General features: G+C 44.6%; 1 protein-coding gene across 4 annotated transcripts in view; it reads right to left on the minus strand.

The window, feature by feature from the left end:
- The window catches only part of EXOC3L4 (exocyst complex component 3 like 4), a 161,057-nt gene that overhangs the window by 20,655 nt on the left and 117,739 nt on the right, over positions 1–22,663 (minus strand). For all 4 annotated transcript variants that reach the window (XM_077268891.1, XM_077268909.1, XM_077268900.1 and 1 more), the window contains 3 exons: positions 10,750–10,864; positions 5,095–5,217; positions 692–844 (listed from right to left, as the gene is read on the minus strand). In XM_077268891.1, coding sequence (XP_077125006.1) covers positions 692–844; positions 5,095–5,217; positions 10,750–10,864 — 391 coding nt within the window. The remainder of the gene's footprint in view (positions 1–691; positions 845–5,094; positions 5,218–10,749; positions 10,865–22,663) is intronic.

The following is a 22,663-nucleotide window of genomic DNA, read 5'->3' on the forward strand; positions in this document are numbered from 1 at the left end:
TTTTAGCCACGGGGGGGCCAATAACCATGGACCCTCTCCTGGCTATTAATATCTGCCCTCAGTCACTGGCTTTACCTCTCTGGCGGAGAAAATTGCGCGGGAGCCCACGCCAATTTTTTCCGCGATTTAACCCTTTATTTCAGCAGCTACAGCGCTGAAATTTTGCACATACACACTACTAACATTAGTAGTGTGGAATATGCAAAAAAAAGGGGGATATGAGATGGTTTACTGTATGTAAACCATGTCTCATATCCTGTCGGGTTTGTGCAGGAGAAATGAAAAGCCGGCAATTGAATTACCGGCTGTTCACAGATATCGCGCTGATTGAAATCTAAATACAGAATATATATATATGTGTCACAATGACATATATATATATATATACTGTATATATGTTTTCCCGAACATTTGAGCACATAAATCCATTAGATGTCGGTTTTGCAAGCCTGCGCGAAAATCTCGTAGTACGGATGCCATACGGATTACATACGGAGGATGCCATGCGCAAAATACGCTGACACACCCTGACTACGGATCACTATTTTGGGAACATTTCTCCGTATTACGGCCGTAGTACGGACGTATAATACGTGGCGTATTGTCTTACGCCATGTGTGACCCCAGCCTAACCCTGTCATAAGTTATTTGTGCCGAGACCTAACCATAATGTGGGAACCCTGACACGTACCATGTCGTCTGCTGCCTTATTTATTAGGTCAGCCTCTTCACTCATTTTCTGAGAGGCTTTTTTCCTTTCTGAGTGATTCAGGCTCAGCTTCCTCTTCATTATCTGAGAAATGTATTCTGTCACTAGATATTGGTGAATCTCATGTGCAAAGTCCTGTGAAAAATAAAATACTGGAATTAATACTAAGATAGATAATAGATAATAGATAGATGATAGATAGATGATAGATAGATAATAGATGATAGATAGATAATAGATGATAGATAGATAGATAGATAGATAATAGATAGATAATAGATGATAGATAGATAGATAGATAGATAATAGATGATAGATAGCTAGATAGATAGATAGATAGATAGATAGATGATAGATAGATGATAGATAGATAGATAGATAGATAGATAGATAGATAGATAGATAGATAGATGATAGATAGATAGATAGATAGATCATAGATGATAGATAGATAATAGATTATTATTATTATAAATGTTTTATAGCGCCATTTATTCCATTGCACTTTACATGTCGAATGGGGAAAATATAGACAAATACAATAAACATAAGCAAAAAAAAACAAGGCACACACAGGTACAGAAGGAGGGAGGACCCTGCCCTTGAGGACTCACAGTCTGCAGGGGATGGGTGAGGATACACTAGGAGAGGGTAGAGCTGGTTGTGCGGCAGTTCAGAAGGTTGAGGATCACTGCAGGCTGTAGGCTTCTCGGAAGAGGTGGGTCTTCAGGTTCTTTTTGAAGGTTTCTATGGTAGGTGAGAGTCTGATGTGTTGGATTAGAGAGTTCCAGAGTATGGGGGAAGCACGAGAGAAGTCTTGGATGTGGTTGTGGGAAGAAGATATAAGAGGGGAATAGAGAAGGAGATCTTATGAGGATTGAAGGTTGCGTGTAGGTAAGTACCGGGAGACGAGGTCACAGATGCATGGAGGGGACAAGTTGTGGATGGCTTTGTATATCATGGTTAGGGTTTTGACCTGGAGTCTCTGGACGATAGAAAGCCAGTGAAGGGCTTGGCATAGGGGAGAGGCTGGGGAATAGCAGGGAGACAGGTAGATTAGTCGGGCAGCAGAGTGTAGGATGGATTGCAGTGGTGCCAGAGTGCTAGAGGGGAGTGGGGGCTGGATGAATGGGTACGAGGTTATCGTGGTTGCGAAGACGTGTAGAAGATCGTGGCAGGGGGTTAGAAATGAGTGTGGGGATGTGTTGAGGAGGGCCAGGATTTGGGGATACGTCACCAGCAATGAGGAGTAGCAGAGAGAGCGTTAGAAGGTGAGAACAGGATAGGACATGATGATGGATAATAGATCAATAGATTAATAGATACATAGATAGATAATAGATATTAGATTAGATTAATAGCTACATAGATAATAGATACAGTAGATAATAGGTAATTAATAGATAATATATAGATTATAGATAATAGATCGACGTTATATAGATGATAGATAGATGATAGATAATAGATAAAATATGCTAGATAGATTATAGATAGATGATAGATAAAAGATAGATAATAGATAAAATAGATAGATGGTAGATCGATAATAAATAGATAATAGATAGATGATAGATAGATAATAATAGATGATAGATAATAATAGATGATAGAAGATAGATAGATAGATAGATAGATAGATAGATAGATAGATAGATAGATAGATAGATAGATAGATAGATAGATAGATAGATAATAGGTGATAGCAGGGCCGGACTGGCCATCTGGCAATCAATTCTGGCAAATGCCAGAATGGCCTGTCTGGTTGTGGGCTCCCTTGTCTACTATGTTGTTAACAGAATCTGTGTTCTCAAGACACCCATACTGTTATGAGTTGTGAAGGAGCATAAAGTCTCTGACTCCGTCACTTACTCCAACAGGCCACGGGTATCATTAGAAATATTGATAGTAAATCTTGCTTTCCTCCATCCAGGGTAATATTAGTAAAATATCCCATCTGGTGCTTGTGGGACGGGGACAATATGGGCCTGTGTGATTTCAAATGCCAGGGCTGAATTTCATCCCCATTCCGTACCTGGATGACAGATATTTGTCCATTTAATCGTTATAATATCAGGCTTCTTGGGTAATAAGATATTTATTATATGGATAAATTACATTTATTGAGACTACAACTATATGACCGCCGCTTCTGACCTTAAAAAACGAAACCCCTTAGTCAGGCCCTCAGAGAAAAGCCACAGACCACCACAAACCATTTCATGCCAGCTCAACCTTCCATCTCGTGACTCATTCTAGACCTTAGTTGCAAAAGTAAAAGCAACACAAGTTCTAAGAATCAAATCACAAAGACCTTTAAAAAGGAAGCTTCTGAAAGGAATTTCACAAATTTCAGAAACCTCAATGTTACAAAATGTACAAAACAATGATGAGAAGTGAAGAAGCGAGTCCTGGTCTGACGACGGGTCCCACCATAGTACTCGCCTACCAAGTGCCACTCCACCAGAACTGGGACAGGACTCTGATTTGGTCTAGTTTTTTTTAATAATTTTTACCAATCCAATGCTAGTAGATTGGTGGGGGTCTGACCATTGGGACCTCCACTGATCACCAGAACAAAGGGTTCCCAAATCCTTGGTGTCCATGATGTAGTGGTCGAGTATTTATGGCATTGCTCAGTCGCTCTGTAAGGGACTGCTGGAAAGAGCTGACTGCTTTACTCAATTATCATAAGAGAATTTGGGACCCCATTCTGGCAATCAGTGGGTGGTCCCAATGGTCTATTACTACTGATCTAATAATTACCGTCAAACCAGTCGGTAGATGACAACTGGTAAATGTAGTGCGCCATTCATTATTAATGGGGCTGCTGGAGAAAGTCGGGTTTAGCGCTTTTTTTGGCAGACAATGAATGGAGCGGGTCCCCCACAACTAAGGGTGGAGCTGCAGGGTCTCGTTTTTAGGGTTGCTGAGCCACAATCTCCCCATCCCTGAGGGTCCCATCAGTCAGTTCCCAAGGTATCCTTTATTTTATGGAGGGGATAACATGTTATTTTGGGAGTGACACTTTAATAGAGCCCCTTTTAATACATGCAATTTAAAGCGAGGGACCCCCGTCCATGACATCTGTATGCTCCACTTGGGCATATGAGATAATACCTTAAAAAGAGGGAATTTAAAGGGGTTTTTAGTCTTTTCCTGCATACAAAATGATCTAATAATGTTGCACCAATCAGATCCCCCTGATCCTGGATTTATTGGATTTTAGAGAATTTCACAATCATTAACAGTAATTTTTTATCCTTTCACCTTGAAACTGACAAAACAATAGAAAAAGCAAAAACAACAATCAGAAGCTGAAAGAGGAGCCTTGCGGGGGCCATAAATGTACATTTATTAAGATACTAGGAGGCTTTTGTGTGGGTTATTCTACCACAGCTGCATCCTCTGCACCCCACACCCCAGGGAACTGTGTATAGGGGAGAGGAAATGATGGCAGCACACCTGCAAAACTGTCCCCGCCATGTATTCTCTGCCTCATCGCACATCCATGGGGTTGACGGGGGAGGGGGCATTACTGTATCACAGCAGTGACGGGGTAATAATGCTGCCACCAGGTGTAGGATTTATGAGACCTGACGTTATACAGACCGAGTGCCTGCAGCAAACAGAGATTGACGGGGTCCACGGCCCCCCGCTCCACAATAGGATCCCACCATATTAATATTGTGCTGACACTGATACATTTCAAAGCGGCACGCCCATGCAGATCCGGGGCATCAGCAGTGCTGCACATATTTTTTTGCACCCAGGGCCACCGTTCCTGTGCTGCCACCTAATGCAATGCCACCGGTTACTAAGACATGGCCAGCTGCAATATCCCCCATAGCAGTGCTAGATACACGGCCCTCACAGCAGTCCCAATAGGAGTGCTGCCTATGATAATTACGCTATAACAGTGCCATACATAGAGCACACACCAAGAGGACATCCACATCCACAATGTACCCTGACACTATGCCTCCTGCATCACTGCCAATTCACAGGGCCCCCATAGCAGTGCCAGCTACCGTCCTCTAATGGTCCAGCTTCCTAAATATAAAAGCTCCCTACAATAGAGAGACACATTTGGAAACTGGGATAATTGGACCTTCTGACCTATGAAAAGTTTTTAAAAAGTTTTAAGACCTTTTTGCTTTCTTCATACTTATCATTGAGAAAGTCAGAAGCTTTGATGGTGGTCACCAGTGTCCACTAAAGGCCATACCTTCCCCCTAATCCATGGTGTCTGCCACACAGAATCTCCAGATCAGGACATAACATTACGTAACTCTCTACCTGAACAGGATTTCCTATAACTTAACATAGGTTACGGGAAATGCTTTATGGGGCAGCTGATCCACAGGGATAGAAGCCCAATGTACCTTATTGTGCGGAGGAAGTAAATATTTTAGGCACCGGCAGAGGATTCCTGTAGACTTCATGATGGCGTTGAATGCTGTATTCTTTATCAGCCAGTTTTTGGTGATTATCTTATGAAATTGTGGCTGTGGAAGACAAAGACACATGAAAGGGAAGAGGATTTGTGTTGGAAAGTGTTGGGATTGGCAGATACACATGACTAATTTGGCCATAGATGCAGCCGTACCGAACAGTGATCTGGAAATGTGCTCCTGACAAAGGCCAACAGAAACCCTGAGCTTTGCCTGGTCAATCTGGTGATCTATTCAGACAGTGATGGGTGACATCACCTGGTCCATGGACCACCATCTCTTTAAACAGTCATGAGTGACACATCACCTGGTCCATGGACCACCATCTCTTCAAACAGTCATGAGTGACACATCACCTGGTCCATGGACCACCATCTCTTCAGACAGTCATGGGTGATGCATCACCAGGTCCATCGACCACCATCTCTTCAGACAGTCATGGGTGACGCATCACCTGGTCCATGGACCACCATCTCTACAGTCAAGTGTGACGCATCGCATGGTCCATGGACCACCATCTCTTGAGACAGTCAAGGGTGACGCATCACATTTTCCTCTGTCTCTGGAAAGCTATAGTCTACTAAGATAGCAACCTAGAGTTCCTTCTTCTTTCTTGCGCTATGGCGTCCAGCACACACAGCCACCCGATCATGGCTTAGTGTCGCTGAGTCCAGTTCATCTTAACATCTGCTATACTTTGGTTAACAGGTATGTGTCATCAGAAAATGATTTATTGTTAAAATTAGGTTTTATATTTTGTATTTTTTTCTTATTTCAATTTTTATTAAAAATAAAAATAGGAAATCTTACAGTTTTCATACTGGTGCTGGGACTTTCTTCAACTCTAACTTCCTGATGTTTCCGGGAACTTATTTGTACATTAGCAGCAGTGAGCAGATTCAGATCTGTTATCTTGTACTGAAGAACTAATGAGAGTTTGCAAAGGTCATTGTGAAGGGAGGCGGAAGAGGAGGTGTACTGTGATAATGGAGCGCCCCCAGACACAGGGCCGCGGGGTACTCGGTACCGGGCCTCTCTGTCTCAGTTCTGGGGTTGTCACGGTGGCTAGACCCGGTCCGTGACCCTGCTAAGGGGCGTCCAATGAAAGGTGTAGGTGGTGGTGCGTGGTGCAGGTTGCGGTGAATAACGAGGACACCGAGCTGCAGTCTCTTTACCTCTTTACTGAAGGCTTCAAGATCCTCAATCCAGAGTACTGTTAACAGGGCTGTCTAAGACCGGCCGGTCCGAAGGCACATCCAGAGTTCCCTTTGCGGGTGGAAATCAGTGTCTACCTTCTAGCGCCTGTGTGTTGTAGTACCTGCCTGCTGAGCACCACGGGATAGTCCTCACAACTGTCGTGTATATTTCTGTTCTTTCTCTCTCTCTCCGTCCCCCAGATGATATGGCTAGGACGCACCCGTATGACGGGGTAGGCCTGGAGCTATTTTATAGGGACCCTAGGGACGCCCCTCTCCCACAGTTTGCCTCCGTTGTCTTCGTTAGGTGTAATGGTGAGACAGCCAACCTATGGTTAACTGCCCGGCCGTAGTTTAAAGTAATGCGTGGAGTCTCTTACTTTCTCGGCGTTCCGGCCACCGGCTACGCGCCTCAGAAGGATGTTGCTGATCTTGAGGCACGACTCCTTCTGGTATTGTCTCCTTTTTGCTGTATTTCCCTTCCTCACTTCTCCACAATAAACCTCGCTTCTTGTCCTTCCTTAGGAGTCTGCCGCTGTAAGGCACAGGCACAACTCCGTAAGTATCTGTCTCCTTTCAAGGACTCTGCCAGGATCCCACCCCTGACAGGTCCTCTCTCTAGCTCTTCCCAACTACTTTCTCCCTAACTTCCTGTCCAACCCCCAGTTTTACCAGAGCGTGAGGAGTGGCCTACTGGATAGAACCAATGTGTAATGTGTGTGTGATACCTGGTCAGGTGAACTCCTTTAGTGCCATCAGACGTAACATCACTCCCCTTAGCGGCGGAGCGACAGTACTGCAACGACCAGGACTCTGGGGCGCTGCAATAATACCTCTATATACAGGTGTTATTATCAGTTATTGTACAGGGGGAGGAAATGCGCTGTGACATCATCTATTGTGAATGTTGGATCTTGTGTTATCTGCTGTATATAGAGAAGTTATCAGTCATTATACAGGAGGAGGAGGTGAGCTGTGACATCAGCTATTGTGAATGGTGGATCCTGTGTTATCTGCTGTATATAGAGGTGTTATCAGTCATTGTACAGGAGGAGGAGGTAAGCTGTGACATCACCTATTGTGAATGGTGGATCCTGTGTTACCTGCTGTATATAGAGGTGTTATCAGTCATTGTACAGGAGGAGGAGGTGAGCTGTGACATCACCTAGTGTGAATGGAGGATCCTGTGTTACCTGCTGTATATAGAGGAGTTTTCAGTCAATGTACAGGAGGAGGAGGAGGTAAGCTGTGACATCACCTATTGTGAATGGTGGATCCTGTGTTACCTGCTGTATATAGAGATGTTATCAGTCATTGTACAGGAGGAGGAGGTGAGCTGTGACATCACCTATTGTGAATGGTGGATCCTATGTTATCTACTGTATATAGAGGTGTTATCAGTCATTATAGAGGAGGGGGATGCGGTGAGCTGTGACATCACCTATTGAGAATGGTGGATCCTGTGCTATCTACTGTATATAGAGCTGTTATCAGTCATTGAACAGGAGGAAGTGAGCTGTCATTACCTATTGTGAATGGTGGATCCTGTGTTATCTACAGTATATAGAGATGTTATCAGTCATTGTACAGGAGGAGGAGGTGAGCTGTGATATCAGCTATTGTGAATGGTGGATCCTGTGTTATCTACTGTATATAGCGGTGTTATCGGTCATTGTACAGGAGGAGGAGGTGAGCTGTGACATCACCTATTGTGAATGGTGGATCTTGTTTTATCTCCTATATATAGAGGTGTAATTACTATCAGTCATTGTAATCCTGGCTCTGTTGATAAGGAAACTGTTGTAATATCTTCCTTAAAGGACAGAAAGTATTATCTTAAAATATCCATAGTGGCCAGTGTGAAAATTGCACAGTTAGTCATTTTGTTTTTTAATAAAGATTGTGACATGAAAAAAATTGCTGAAACGTAAAAAAAATAAATAAATGTAACAAAGATTTTTAAACAATAGATCATTGATGACACATTCCCTTTAAGATCTCCTTCGTATAGCATCTAAACTATCCTACACTGGACATCCTTTCCCTGACTCTTACCTCCTCCATTCCTGTTAGTCCAGGTTCGTGGTCCTAATATTAGCATATTCCATTTTCCAGTCCTAATAGTTTATCTGGCGGCCACTTTGGCTCACGTGCCTTCTAGTTCTCACTCTCAGCTAATCTTGACTACATACCTCCCTCTTCTTTTCTGTGGTGACTTTGACTAAATTCCTTGAATGCTCCTACCTCACCTCCAGTTGTGGTCCTTCTGAACTAATACAACCATCAGTGGTCGGAGCTCAATCTTTCTTATACATAGCTCCAAATTCTAGGCTTAAACATAAAATATGGACAACTGTCATTCACCACTAGGGGGAGCTGAGGAGCTAACTGTATACAGCTTTATTAAGTTCTATGTATTAGGGTAAGTTCACACTGGGCGTTTTTGCTGCGTTTTTTTTCTGCAGCAAAACCTGATCATCTTGGCAGGAAAGAAGCTGCCCCAAAAACACAGGTTTAGGTGAGTTTTTGGTGCATTTTTTGCCACTTTTTGGTGTGTTTTTATTTCATGAGCTTTTTTTCTCTTTGTGCATGCCAATAAAGTTGAGTGCACACAGAGAAAAAAAACAATTTCCTGTAGAATGAATAGATAGATTGATAGAATAGATAGAATGAATAGATAGATAGATTGATAGAATAGATAGAATGAATAGATAGATCCCGGCCTTTTCCCACGGTCCAGCGGTTACCTCAGGTCAGGCTGTGAGGGAGCACAGGCTCTGTGACGTCACCGCTAGTTACTGAGCCTGCGCCTGCTCTGCCTCATTCATTCCCCAGTAGCTTACAGCCAGGAGCGCTCACATTAGCAGCGCTTCTGGTTGTAAGCTTTATCTCCCCCAGATACTGCATGGGACACTTGTGATATTGGACTGCAACGGATCAGGGAGTATACTTTTGCTTTTTTATTTTATTTTTATTACAGAAGACCGAGGGCTTTGCTTTGGAATGGCAGAACAATAAAAAGATGGCCAAAAACTGTGTGGTGTTTTATTTCATTAAAAGACTTTTTTATTACTGTGTGTGTTTATTTAACCCTTTAATTACTATAGGATTAGTAATGGATAGGTGTCTTATTGAAGCTTCTCCATTACTGAGCCGGATTAATGTCACCTTACAATAGCAAGGTGACATTAACCCCTCATTACCCCACTTGCCACCTCTACAGGGCAATTGGGAAGAGTCGGGCAAAGCACCTGAATTGGCATATCTAACAGATGTGCCTTTTCTGGGCAGTTGCGGGCTGCTGTTTTTAGGCTGGGGGGGCCTATATCGATGGCCCCTTACCAGCCTGAGAATACCAGCCCCCAGCTGTGAGCTTTAGCGAGGCTGGTTGTCACAAATGTGGGGGAACCCACGCCGTTTTTTTAAATTATTTATTTAAATAATTTAAAAAAATTAGCGTGAGGACCGCTCTATTCTTGATAACTAGCCTTGCAGAAGCTGACCCACGCTGTTTTAAAAAAAAAATGTATAGCGCAGGAGCGGCAGATGAAAACTCCCATCCGCTGCTCCTGCTGTCACTGTAGTTAGTGGCTGTAGGTGTCAGATGATGGGAGCAGTTGTCTCATCAGCTGACACCAGTGACCGGAGGTAAACTGTATACCCCCGATCACAGCTGAGCGCTCCCTCTGTCTTCTGACAGCGTGGGAAGCGCTGCTCTTTGACCGGCGGGGATGATTTTCCCGCCGATCAGAAGCAGTGTTTGCCGTGCTGTCATGCACATGACAGAGTGTCACACACTGTTATTGTCGGATCCCCCATTCAGTTGAATGGGGTTCGGGTCTGCTCTGCTGGATGACAGGCTGTATGGACGCATCATGCAGCCTGCCATCTAGATGTAGCAGATCCGGGTGTGACGTCACATCTGGCTCTGCTTGACTTTTCTGCTGCAAATACGCTGCAGGAAAAGTCAACCTTGCGTATTTGCAGCACTTTTTCACCATCCATTCAAGTGAATGGGTGGAAAACGCTGAAAGAAGTGACATGCCCTATGTCAAAAAAATGCTGCAAAGCACAAAATACAGATCAAACAAAAACCCGATGTGTGTGCATGAGATTTCTGAAATCTCATAGGCTTTCCTGGTACTGTAAAAAACAGCTGAAAATTAGCATAAAAAAGCAGCAAAAACATCCTGTGTGAACTTACCCTTAGTCTGCAATAAGCTCATAAGCTCCCTCTAATGGTGGCAGCAGGTAGACATTATATGACAACAATGCTGGCTCTAAGCAGTGCATTTTGAGCTCTGTATGAGGAAAAATCTAGTAATGACTTACAGAAATGTTGGATATTGACACTGACGGTTGATCATTCACTTTGCTATCTTGTCCTCACCTTTGTGTCCTTCTTAAAAAGCTGGACAAAATTCTGCTTCAGACTTTTGATGGCATTGGTCAGGTTGATTTCCGCACATGAACATTGCTCGGCATCCGACTGCTTTGTGTTGTGTCTGTGTGGGAAAATATTTAGTAAAACCAGAGTTAATTAGACAAAATAAATAAAAAATTGTAAATAAAATCGTTGCCCCTGTATAGTGACGGACAACTAATGGACATGTAGATAAGACACGAAACAGAAGTCTGAAAATACGGGGAAAAAAAAAGCAAAACTTGCTGCAACGAAAAATGTAACCACCTGGCACAAAAAGGAAATAATGTAATAACCGATAACAGCTCCTCCGATGTATGGGGGGTGCGATGAATCTGTCACTTGACAAGACAGGAAAACCCATATTGTGATGGAAAATACTGTACAGGAGGCTGAGGAAGGCGGATAAGCAAATCTATCAGCAACAGAGACGACACGTGTGGGTCCGTGCAAGGGGTGACTGTGTAGGGCCGGACAAATTAGGTATCGGGTCACCAGACTCCCATCATGAGGGTTCGGGGCCCCTAGGGGAGATGGGGCTACACGTGGAGCATGATGCTGGATGCAGAGGAGGGGAAAATATAACAAGTCTAGTCAGAAATGGAGGGTAGGAAAAAGGCATCACTTTCCTGTCGGAAACCACAAGCCCCAAAGTATTAATATTAGTCATAAGTGGAAGCAAAGTAACAGATTTCTATACTCGCTGCTGGGTTCTCGGTAACGATGAATCTCGAAACTCCGGGGTCCCAATGTAAAAGGAGTCCCAGGGATCCCACCTATCAGGGGTCTGCCTACATCACGGGGATCCATTGTAATTACTAGTTCTACCCCCACTAGACCTAGGCCCGGGATTTTCTGATTTTGTGGCCTTTTTCTGGAAAAGGCAATGAAGGTGGAAGGTCAACATCGAAGTCCACCCTCCACCATAATTTCATAAAGGGAATCTGGCACCATATTTTTTCTCGCCCATCTGACAGCAACACGATAAAGGGGCTGAGACCCTGATTCCAGTGATGTGGAGGAGGATGAGCTTATATTTATTATTCTATGGGAGAGCTTATATTATTCCATAGGAGGAGCTTCTATATATTTTATGGGATGCGCTTCTTTTTAATATTTAATAGGAGGAGCTTCTATTTATTATTTTATGGGAAGTGCTTCGATTATTCTATGGGAGGAGCTTTGATTATTCTATGGGAGGAGCTTTGATTATTATATGGGAGGGGCTTCATTTATTCTATGGGAAGAGCTTTGATTATTCTGTGGGAGGGGCTTTGATTATTCTATTGGAGAAGCTTTGATTATTCTATTGGAGAAGCTTTGATTATTCTATGGGAGGAGCTTTGATTATTCCATGGGAGGGGCTTTAATTATTCTATGGGAGGAGCTTTGATTATTCTATGGAAGGAGATTTTACAATGTTCCCCTTATTGAACAAAGTGTCAGCGCATGCCTACAACCATTGTATCGTTCAGCGCAGTTGTGTGGTTGGGGAGAGTGGAGAACTCGTCACCAGTGGGGTCTCAATCTTTATTCTTCATTTTTTCTTATGACAATTTTTCACTTGTCTTCTACAGAAGCTGATAATGGGGTGGTAGTGCAGCGCCCCAGAGTCCTGGTCGTTGCAGTACTGTGGCTCCGCCACTAAGGGGAGCTATGGTGCGTCTGATGGCACTGAAAGAGTTCATCTGATCAGGTATCACAGACACCAATACATTTCACAGTCGGGCCTCCGGGGGGAGCTAAGGGTTCTATTCACTAGGCCACTCCCCACCATAGTGGGTAAACTGGGGGTCAGGCAGGAAGTTAGATCAGAAAGCTGACTGGGTTGGAACCAGGCAACACCTTGTGGCAGAGGGTGTTGTGGGGGAAGATACAGCAGGGTCTCTGTCAGGGGTGGGATCCTGACAGAGGCTTGGCAACTTGAACAAACGTAACGGGACCGTGCCTGCTCAGCATAGCGGCGGTGCCCAAGGAAGGATCAGAAGCGAGATAGATTGTGCTGAGTGAGAAACGAGATCAAGCAATAGGAGAATACCAGTAGGGGTCGTGCTGTAAGACCGAAGCAACACCCTACTGAGGCGCACTACCGGTGGCCGGAACGCCGAGAGGGTATTTCAGCATCCAGCTTCAAGCAATACTCTAAACAGCGGCAGGGCAGTAAGTCTAAGGCGGGCTGTCTAACTTATATCACCTATGCAGTCTTGGGGGGCAACTTGTGGAGAGGGGCGACTCTAGGGTCCCGGAAGAGCTCCGAGCCTACCCGTCAAACGGGTGCCGTCCCAACCAGAACACCAGGGAGGGACGGAGGATTAGCAGAACATCATCTAATCGAGTTGTGAGGGAACTTAAGAAACAGACACAACAGTTGTGGGGACTTTCTGTAAGCACAGCAGGGAAGGACCGCAACACATAGCGCTAGAAGGAAGGCACAGATTTCCACCTGCTAAGAGAACTCTGGAGGTGCCATTGGACCGGCCGGACTTGCGTAGCCTGGTTATCTGGATTCCGGACTGAGGTGTCATGAATCCTCAATGGCTAGGGATAGCACAGGACAAGCAAAGTACAATAAATATCGGACGAGCTCTAGGGTGATGGAACCTGGGCTGACCGCTGCCCTACGCCTGACAAACGCAACTAGAGATAGCCAGGGAGCGTGCCTACGTTGGTTCTAGACGCCACGCACCAGCCTAAGAGCTAACTAGTACTGCAGAGAAAACAAGACCTCACTTGCCTCCAGAGGAACGAACCCCAAAAGATATAGTTGCCCCCCACATGTATTGACGGTGAAATGAGAGGAAGGCACACACACAGAGATGATGTATATAGCTTTAGCAAATTGAGGCCCGCTGTAAACTAGAAAGCAGAATGATACAAAAGGGGACTGAGCGGTCAGCAAAAAACCCTAATCAAAAAAACCATCCTGAGATTACAAGAACCCATGTGCCAACTCATGGCACATGGGGAGAACCTCAGTCCACTAGAGCTACCAGCAAGCATTAAGACATAATAAGCAAGCTGGACAAAAAACCAAACAACTGAAAATCAGCACTTAGCTTATCCTGAAAGATCTGGGAGCAGGTAGGCAGGAACCAAACAGAGCACATCTGAACACATTGATAGCCGGCAAGGGAAATGACAGAAAGGCCAGGTAAAATAGGAAACACCCAGCCTCTGATGGACAGGTGGAAACCAAAGGCCGCAACCCACCAAAGTGACCCAGTACCAGCAGTAACCACCAGAGGGAGCCCACAAACAGAATCCACAACAGTACCCCCCCCTTGAGGAGGGGTCACCGAACCCTCACGAGAACCCCCAGGGCGATCAGGGTGAGCTCTATGGAAGGCGCGGACCAAATCAGTCGCATGAACATCGGAGGCGACCACCCAGGAATTATCCTCCTGACCATAACCCTTCCACTTAACCAAATACTGGAGTTTGCGTCTGGAAACACGAGAATCCAAGATCTTTTCAACAACATACTCCAATTCTCCCTCCACCAGCACCGGAGCAGGAGGCTTGACCGAAGGAACAACGGGCACCTCATACCTCCGCAACAACGACCGATGGAACACATTATGAATAGCAAACGATGCTGGGAGATCCAAACGAAAAGATACAGGGTTAAGAATCTCCGAGATCCTATAAGGACCGATGAACCGAGGCTTGAACTTAGGAGAAGAAACCTTCATAGGGACAAAACGAGAAGACAACCACACCAAGTCCCCAACAAGAAGTCGGGGACCCACGCGGCGACGGCGATTAGCAAACTGCTGAGTCTTCTCCTGAGATAACTTCAAATTGTCCACCACCTGATTCCAAATCTGATGTAGCCTGTCCACCACCACGTCCACTCCAGGACAATCCGAAGACTCCACCTGACCAGAGGAAAAACGAGGATGAAACCCCGAATTACAAAAAAAAGGAGAGACCAACGTGGCAGAACTAGCCCGATTATTAAGAGCAAATTCGGCCAGTGGCAAAAAAGCAACCCAGTCATCCTGATCAGCAGAAACAAAACACCTCAAATAAGTTTCCAAGGTCTGATTAGTTCGCTCCGTCTGGCCATTCGTCTGAGGATGGAATGCAGACGAGAAAGACAAATCAATGCCCATCTTGGCACAAAACGTCCGCCAAAATCTAGACACAAACTGGGATCCCCTGTCAGAAACGATATTCTCCGGAATCCCATGCAAACGAACCACGTTCTGAAAAAATAAAGGAACCAACTCAGAGGAGGAGGGCAACTTAGGCAAGGGCACCAAATGAACCATCTTAGAAAAGCGGTCACACACAACCCAGATAACGGACATTTTCTGTGAAACCGGGAGATCAGAAATAAAATCCATGGAAATGTGCGTCCAAGGCCTCTTCGGGATGGGCAAGGATAACAACAACCCACTGGCCCGTGAACAGCAAGGCTTAGCTCGAGCACACACTTCACAAGACTGCACAAAGGTACGCACATCCCTAGACAAGGAAGGCCACCAAAAAGACCTGGCCACCAAGTCTCTTGTACCAAATATTCCAGGATGACCAGCCAACACAGAAGAATGGACCTCGGAGATGACTCTACTGGTCCAATCATCCGGAACAAACAGTCTTTCTGGTGGACATCGATCCGGTTTATCCACCTGAAACTCCTGCAATGCGCGTCGCAAGTCTGGGGATACGGCGGACAATATTACCCCATCCCTAAGGATACCAGTAGGCCCAGTGTCTCCAGGAGAGTCAGGCACAAAACTCCTGGAAAGAGCATCTGCCTTCACATTCTTTGAACCTGGCAGGTATGAAACCACGAAATTGAAACGAGAAAAAAATAACGACCAACGAGCCTGTCTAGGATTCAAACGCCTGGCAGACTCAAGGTAAATAAGATTCTTGTGATCAGTCAAGACCACCACGCGATGTTTAGCACCCTCAAGCCAATGACGCCACTCCTCAAATGCCCACTTCATGGCCAAAAGCTCCCGATTACCCACATCATAATTGCGCTCGGCGGGCGAGAATTTTCTAGAGAAGAAAGCACATGGCTTCATCACCGAGCCATTAGAACTTCTCTGTGACAAAACCGCCCCCGCTCCAATCTCGGAAGCATCAACCTCAACCTGAAAAGGAAGTGAAACATCTGGTTGACACAACACAGGAGCAGAAGAAAACCGGCGCTTAAGTTCCCGAAAGGCCTCCACGGCCGCAGGAGACCAATCAGCAACATCAGCACCCTTTTTAGTCAAATCAGTCAAAGGTTTAACAATACTGGAAAAATTAGCAATGAACCGACGATAAAAATTAGCAAACCCCAAGAACTTCTGAAGGCTCTTAACAGATGTAGGTTGTGTCCAGTCACAAATAGCCTGAACCTTAACGGGATCCATCTCAATAGTAGAAGGAGAAAAAATGTACCCCAAAAAAGAAATCTTCTGGACTCCGAAGAGACACTTTGAGCCCTTCACAAACAGAGAATTGGCCCGCAGAACCTGAAACACCTTCCTGACCTGTAGAACATGAGACTCCCAGTCATCAGAAAACACCAAAATATCATCCAAATACACAATCATAAACTTATCCAGATATTCACGGAAAATATTGTGCATAAAGGACTGAAAGACTGATGGAGCATTGGAGAGTCCAAAAGGCATTACCAAATACTCAAAATGGCCCTCAGGCGTATTAAATGCGGTTTTCCACTCATCACCCTGTTTTATCCGCACCAGATTATACGCACCACGAAGATCTATCTTAGTGAACCACCTAGCCCCCTTAATGCGAGCAAACAAATCAGTAAATAATGGCAATGGATACTGATATTTGACTGTAATCTTATTCAGAAGGCGATAATCTATACAAGGCCTCAGGGAACCATCTTTTTTTGCCACGAAAAAAAAACCTGCTCCCAGAGGGGACGAAGATGGACGAATATGTCCCTTTTCCAAGGACTCCTTAATATAATTCCGCATAGCAGTATGCTCTGGCAGTGACAGATTAAATAAACGACCCTTAGGGAACTTACTGCCAGGAATCAATTCTATAGCACAGTCACAATCTCTATGCGGAGGGAGCGAATTGAGCTTAGGCTCCTCAAAAACATCCCTATAGTCAGACAAAAACGCAGGGATCTCAGAAGGAGTAGATGAAGCGATTGAAATCAGAGGTGCATCATCATGAACCCCCTGACATCCCCAGCTTAGCACAGACATTGTTTTCCAGTCCAGGACAGGATTATGAGTTTGTAACCATGGCAGACCAAGCACTAGTACATCATGTAAATTATACAGTACAAGGAAGCGAATCACCTCCTGATGAACGGGAGTCATGCGCATGGTCACTTGTGTCCAATACTGCGGTTTATTCATAGCAATGGTGTAGAGTCAATTCCCTTCAGAGGAATAGGAACTTCCAGAGGCTCGAGACTAACCGCAGCGTATAGCAAATGACCAATCCATAAGACTCAGGGCAGCGCCCGAATCCACATAGGCATCGACGGAAATGGAAGACAGTGAAAAAATCAGAGTCACAGACAAAATGAACTTAGACTGCAGAGTATCTATGGCAAAAGATTTATCAACCCTTTTTGTGCGTTTAGAGCATGCTGATATAACATGAGCTGAATCACCACAATAAAAACACAATCCATTTTTCCGCCTATAATTTTGCCGTTCACTTCTGGACTGAATTCTATCACATTGCATAGTCTCAGGTGCCTGTTCAGAAGACACCGCCAACTGGTGCACGGGTTTGCGCTCCCGTAAACGCCGATCAATCTGAATGGCCATAGCCATAGACTCATTCAGACCAGTAGGCGTAGGGAACCCCACCATAATATCCTTAATGGCCTCAGAAAGACCATTTCTGAAGTTTGCAGCCAGGGCGCACTCATTCCACTGAGTAAGCACCGACCATTTCCGAAATTTCTGACAATATATTTCCGCTTCATCATGCCCCTGAGAGAGGGCTAATAAAGCCTTTTCAGCCTGAATCTCTAGGTTAGGTTCCTCATAGAGCAATCCCAATGCCAGAAAAAACGCATCCACACTGAGCAATGCAGGATCCCCTGGTGCCAATGCAAATGCCCAATTCTGAGGGTCGCCCCGTAGGAAAGATATAACAATCTTGACCTGTTGAGCAGGGTCTCCAGAGGAGCGAGATTTTAACGAAAGAAACAATTTACAATTGTTCCTGAAGTTCAGGAAGGTAGATCTATCTCCAGAAAAAAACTCTGGAATAGGAATTCTAGGTTCAGACATGGGAGTGTGAACAACACAATCCTGTATGTTTTGAACCTTTGCCGCGAGATTACTCAGGCTGGAAGCCAAACTCTGGACATCCATGATAAACAGCAAAGATCAGAACCATTCAAGGGTTAAGAGGAGGTAAGAAGCAGCTAGACAGCAATTAAGGGCTAGGCAGCAAAACTCTGAAGGGAAAAAAAAAAAAAAATTTCCCTTGAACACTTCTATTTCTCCTGCTTCAGCCCAAACAATTAACACTTTGTGGGCCGGCTATACTGTCATGAATCCCCAATGGCTAGGGATAGCACAGGACAAGCAAAGTACAATAAATATCGGACGAGCTCTAGGGTGATGGAACCTGGGCTGACCGCTGCCCTACGCCTGACAAACGCAACTAGAGATAGCCAGGGAGCGTGCCTACGTTGGTTCTAGACGCCACGCACCAGCCTAAGAGCTAACTAGTACTGCAGAGAAAACAAGACCTCACTTGCCTCCAGAGGAACGAACCCCAAAAGATATAGTTGCCCCCCACATGTATTGACGGTGAAATGAGAGGAAGGCACACACACAGAGATGATGTATATAGCTTTAGCAAATTGAGGCCCGCTGTAAACTAGAAAGCAGAATGATACAAAAGGGGACTGAGCGGTCAGCAAAAATCCCTAATCAAAAAAACCATCCTGAGATTACAAGAACTCATGTGCCAACTCATGGCACATGGGGAGAACCTCAGTCCACTAGAGCTACCAGCAAGCATTAAGACATAATAAGCAAGCTGGACAAAAAAACAAACAACTGAAAATCAGCACTTAGCTTATCCTGAAAGATCTGGGAGCAGGTAGGCAGGAACCAAACAGAGCACATCTGAACACATTGATAGCCGGCAAGGGAAATGACAGAAAGGCCAGGTAAAATAGGAAACACCCAGCCTCTGATGGACAGGTGGAAACCAAAGGCCGCAACCCACCAAAGTCACCCAGTACCAGCAGTAACCACCAGAGGGAGCCCACAAACAGAATCCACAACACTGAGGACCCAGAAATCTTCAGTAAAGAGGTAAAGAGACTGCAACCTGGTGTCCTCATTATTTACTGCATCGCACCACTACAGCCTCACCACCACCTCCACCCGTCATATATATCATTGTGCGCCCCTCGGCAGGGTCACGGACCGGGCCTAGCCACCGTGACAACCCCAGAGCAGAGACTCAGAGGCCCGGTACCGGGTACCCCTCGGCCCTGCGGCAGTGGGGGCGCTACAGTAGGACCCCCAAATATGAATCCTGATGTTATATGTATTACTTTGCTGTGGACCCTCGGCAGCACTGAACCTTCTGGTGTCCTGTCTGATATATGCCTAGGTGATGTCTAGAGTTATCGGCTCATAGACCAAACATGAATGCTGGTACATGGGAGCTGACGGGTGGTCTTCCAGACATAAGCCAGCATAGCACAATGGGAAAGTTACACAAATTGTATATGTCTAATGCTATTTCCAGAAATAGCGGAGTGTGCACCACAAGTAGCAGTAGCACTCAGTGCTCGGTTCCGGCATCCAGACTCAGAAAAGCCAATTTCCACATGCCGGGAATTCCGGCTCCGCGTGTTTTCCCATTTTACTTATTACCATCGCTTCTCGGGAGCTGAGCTTTGTTCTGGCAGTGAAGGTTTATTACGGAGCCGATCCTCCCCGTGACTCATGATTTAAAACACTTACTATTGTTTTTATCAAAGCGAGTTAAGCAATTACAAGAGGCCCAGGGTGCTGCCAGGAACCTGGAGAATACGAGGAGGAAATGCAAATATCACTCGGGAAAAGTGAGAGAAAAGCTGCGAGGCGGCTCCTGTCATCATCTAAGGGGTGTTAGAGAGGTTTTATATTCTGCAGACGTATCTAGATGGTAATAAACCGGGAGATTCTGGAACGTCCTCCTGTCACCCAGCGCTAGCATTTGGCCCATACAGTAGTCAGTCATTTATTATATGCCATTTCGGCTGGCAATGCATATAATCATATATATGTTCAGAGTTCTCCTATGATAGTTTGTTTTTTCTATCTTACCAGCTGAGATTAGATTGTGTATTTTTGGAACTGACATTAATGTGCACAAGATTTTTTGACAAAGTATGACCCCTGATGGGCTAGTGGAACCAAAAAAAGGCATGAGGAAAAATAAAAACTGAACGCTGATATTCCAGTAAGGGCTCATTTCCACTGGCGAGGAAAACGGACGAGTGCAATCCGATAAAAAATCGGATTGCACTCGGACCAATGTTATTCAATAGGTGTCTTTTCATTTGCGATTTTTTTCTCAGCCGAGATCGGACTGAGAAAAAATTCGCAGCATGCTGCGTATTGCTGCGATTCTCGGACGAGACTCGCCAATGCAAGTCAATGGGTGCGAGAAAAAAATCGCACAGCACTCGCACCATGCGAGTTCTGTCCGATTTTTACGCACCGGAGTCCTTTGAAAAGCCGGTAATTCAGCGCGGTGTACAGTAAAATCACACTGACAGGTTAGAATAGAGTAGATATATACACATAGACTAGGTATATATACATATATATATGTCAGTGAGACACCTATATATGTATATTTATATTTAATGCAGAGCAAGATAGCATAAAAGCCGCTAATTCAATTGCCGGCTTTTCATTTCTCCTTCCCAAACCCGACAGGATATGAGACATGGTTTACATACAGTAAACCATCTCATATCCCCTTTTTTTTTTGCATATTCCACACTACTAATGTTAGTAGTGTGTATGTACAAAATTTCGGCGCTGTAGCTATTAAATTTAAGGGTTAATTTGCGGAAAAAATTGGCGTGGGCTCCCGCGCAATTTTCTCCGCCAGAGTAGTAAAGCCAGTGACTGAGGGCAGATATTAATATCCAGGAGAGGGTCCATGGTTATTGGCCCCCCCTGGCTAACCTGGCATGACCTATAGTTACCTTCAGTCACGGTGATGCGCCCACTGCTGGCTGTCCTCATGAACAGCAGCCTGGGAACTTTTTCCCACGCTCGAGGTCATATGAGGACAACCACCAGGGGGCGCATCACTGCGACTGAAGGTAACTATAGGTCATTGACCTACGTTTCCTTCATTCGCCGGGGCTTACAGGCACGGAGCACAGCTGCATTAGCAGGGCTCCTGCTTGTAAAATATTTTAACCCCTTCAGATGGATTACCTCGTGGGACGTGACAGGTCATCTGAAGGTATGTATATTGTTGGTTTATTATTTTTCCAAGCAAGGGTCTTCACATGGATTGAGAGAGCAATAAAATATTAAAACAACCTGTGTGTTTATTTCATTAAAATACTTTTTAATAATGTGTGTGTGTGTTTTTTAACACTTTCAGACAATTGGATTAATAATGGATAGGTGTCATAATTGATGCCTCTCCATTACTAATCTGGCTTAATGTCACCTTACAATAGCAAGGTGGCATTAACCCTTCATTACCCCATATCCCACCGCTACACGGGAGTGGGAAGAGAGTGGCCAAGTGCCAGAATTGGCGCATCTTCCAGATGTGCCTTTTCTGGGGTGGCTGGGGGCAGATGCTTTTAGCCACGGGGGGGGCAATATCCATGGACCCTCTCCTGGATATTAATATCTGCCCTCAGTCACTGGCTTTACCACTCTGGCGGAGAAAATTGCGCGGGAGCCCACGCCAATTTTTTCCGCGAATTAACCCTTAAATTTAATAGCTACAGCGCCGAAATTTTGCACATACACACTACTAACATTAGTAGTGTGGTCTATGCAAAAAAAGGGGGATATGAGATGGTTTACTGTATGTAAACCATGTCTCATATCCTGTCGGATATGGGAAGAAGAAATGAAAAGCCGGCAATTGAATTAGCGGCTTTTATGCTATCTTGCGCTGCATTAAATATAAATATACATATATAGGTGTCTCACTGACATATATATATGTATATATACCTATTCTATGTGTATATATATCTACTCTATTCTAACCTGTCAGTGTGATTTTACTGTACACAGCACTGATTTGCCGGCTTTTCAAAGGACACCGGTGCATACAAATCGGACAGTAATACGGATGTCATACGGATGATGCGATTAAAAATCGCAATGCACTCGCATGACAATCGCATACGTTACATCCGTTTTTTCGGTCCAGATTACGGACCGATTTGTCTCTCGCCAGTGGAAATGAGCCCTAAAAGAAATTGTGCATACTGTGTAATGTAAAAGTTTGGGCACCCCTGGTTAAAGTTACTGTCAATATGAACAGTTAAGCAAGTTGAAGATTAAATGATCTTTAAAGGCCTAAAGTTACACATGACACATTTACTTTGCATTTTATGCTACATATATATATAATCTTCATATTTTACATTTTAAAAATTACAAAAAGAAAAGCAGTGTCTAATCTCTGACAAATAGTGGGGCAAATGGTACCTGATGGCTCTATGGAAAAAAGAAAACATAAAATTATTCCTGATGGTCGAGTAGAAGAAAAAAATAGTGATAGTCCAGAGGCAAAAATAATGTTGGTCTATCAATCAGGACAACGGTGTGATTCTTGTGGATCCATTGATAAAAACACAACATAGTCTAGTTATATGGTCTAATAGAAAAGACAAATAGGAAGTAAAATCTAACCCCCAAGGCTG

Source organism: Ranitomeya variabilis, chromosome 1 (assembly GCF_051348905.1).
Source record: "Ranitomeya variabilis isolate aRanVar5 chromosome 1, aRanVar5.hap1, whole genome shotgun sequence".
Classification (NCBI taxonomy): domain Eukaryota; kingdom Metazoa; phylum Chordata; class Amphibia; order Anura; family Dendrobatidae; genus Ranitomeya; species Ranitomeya variabilis.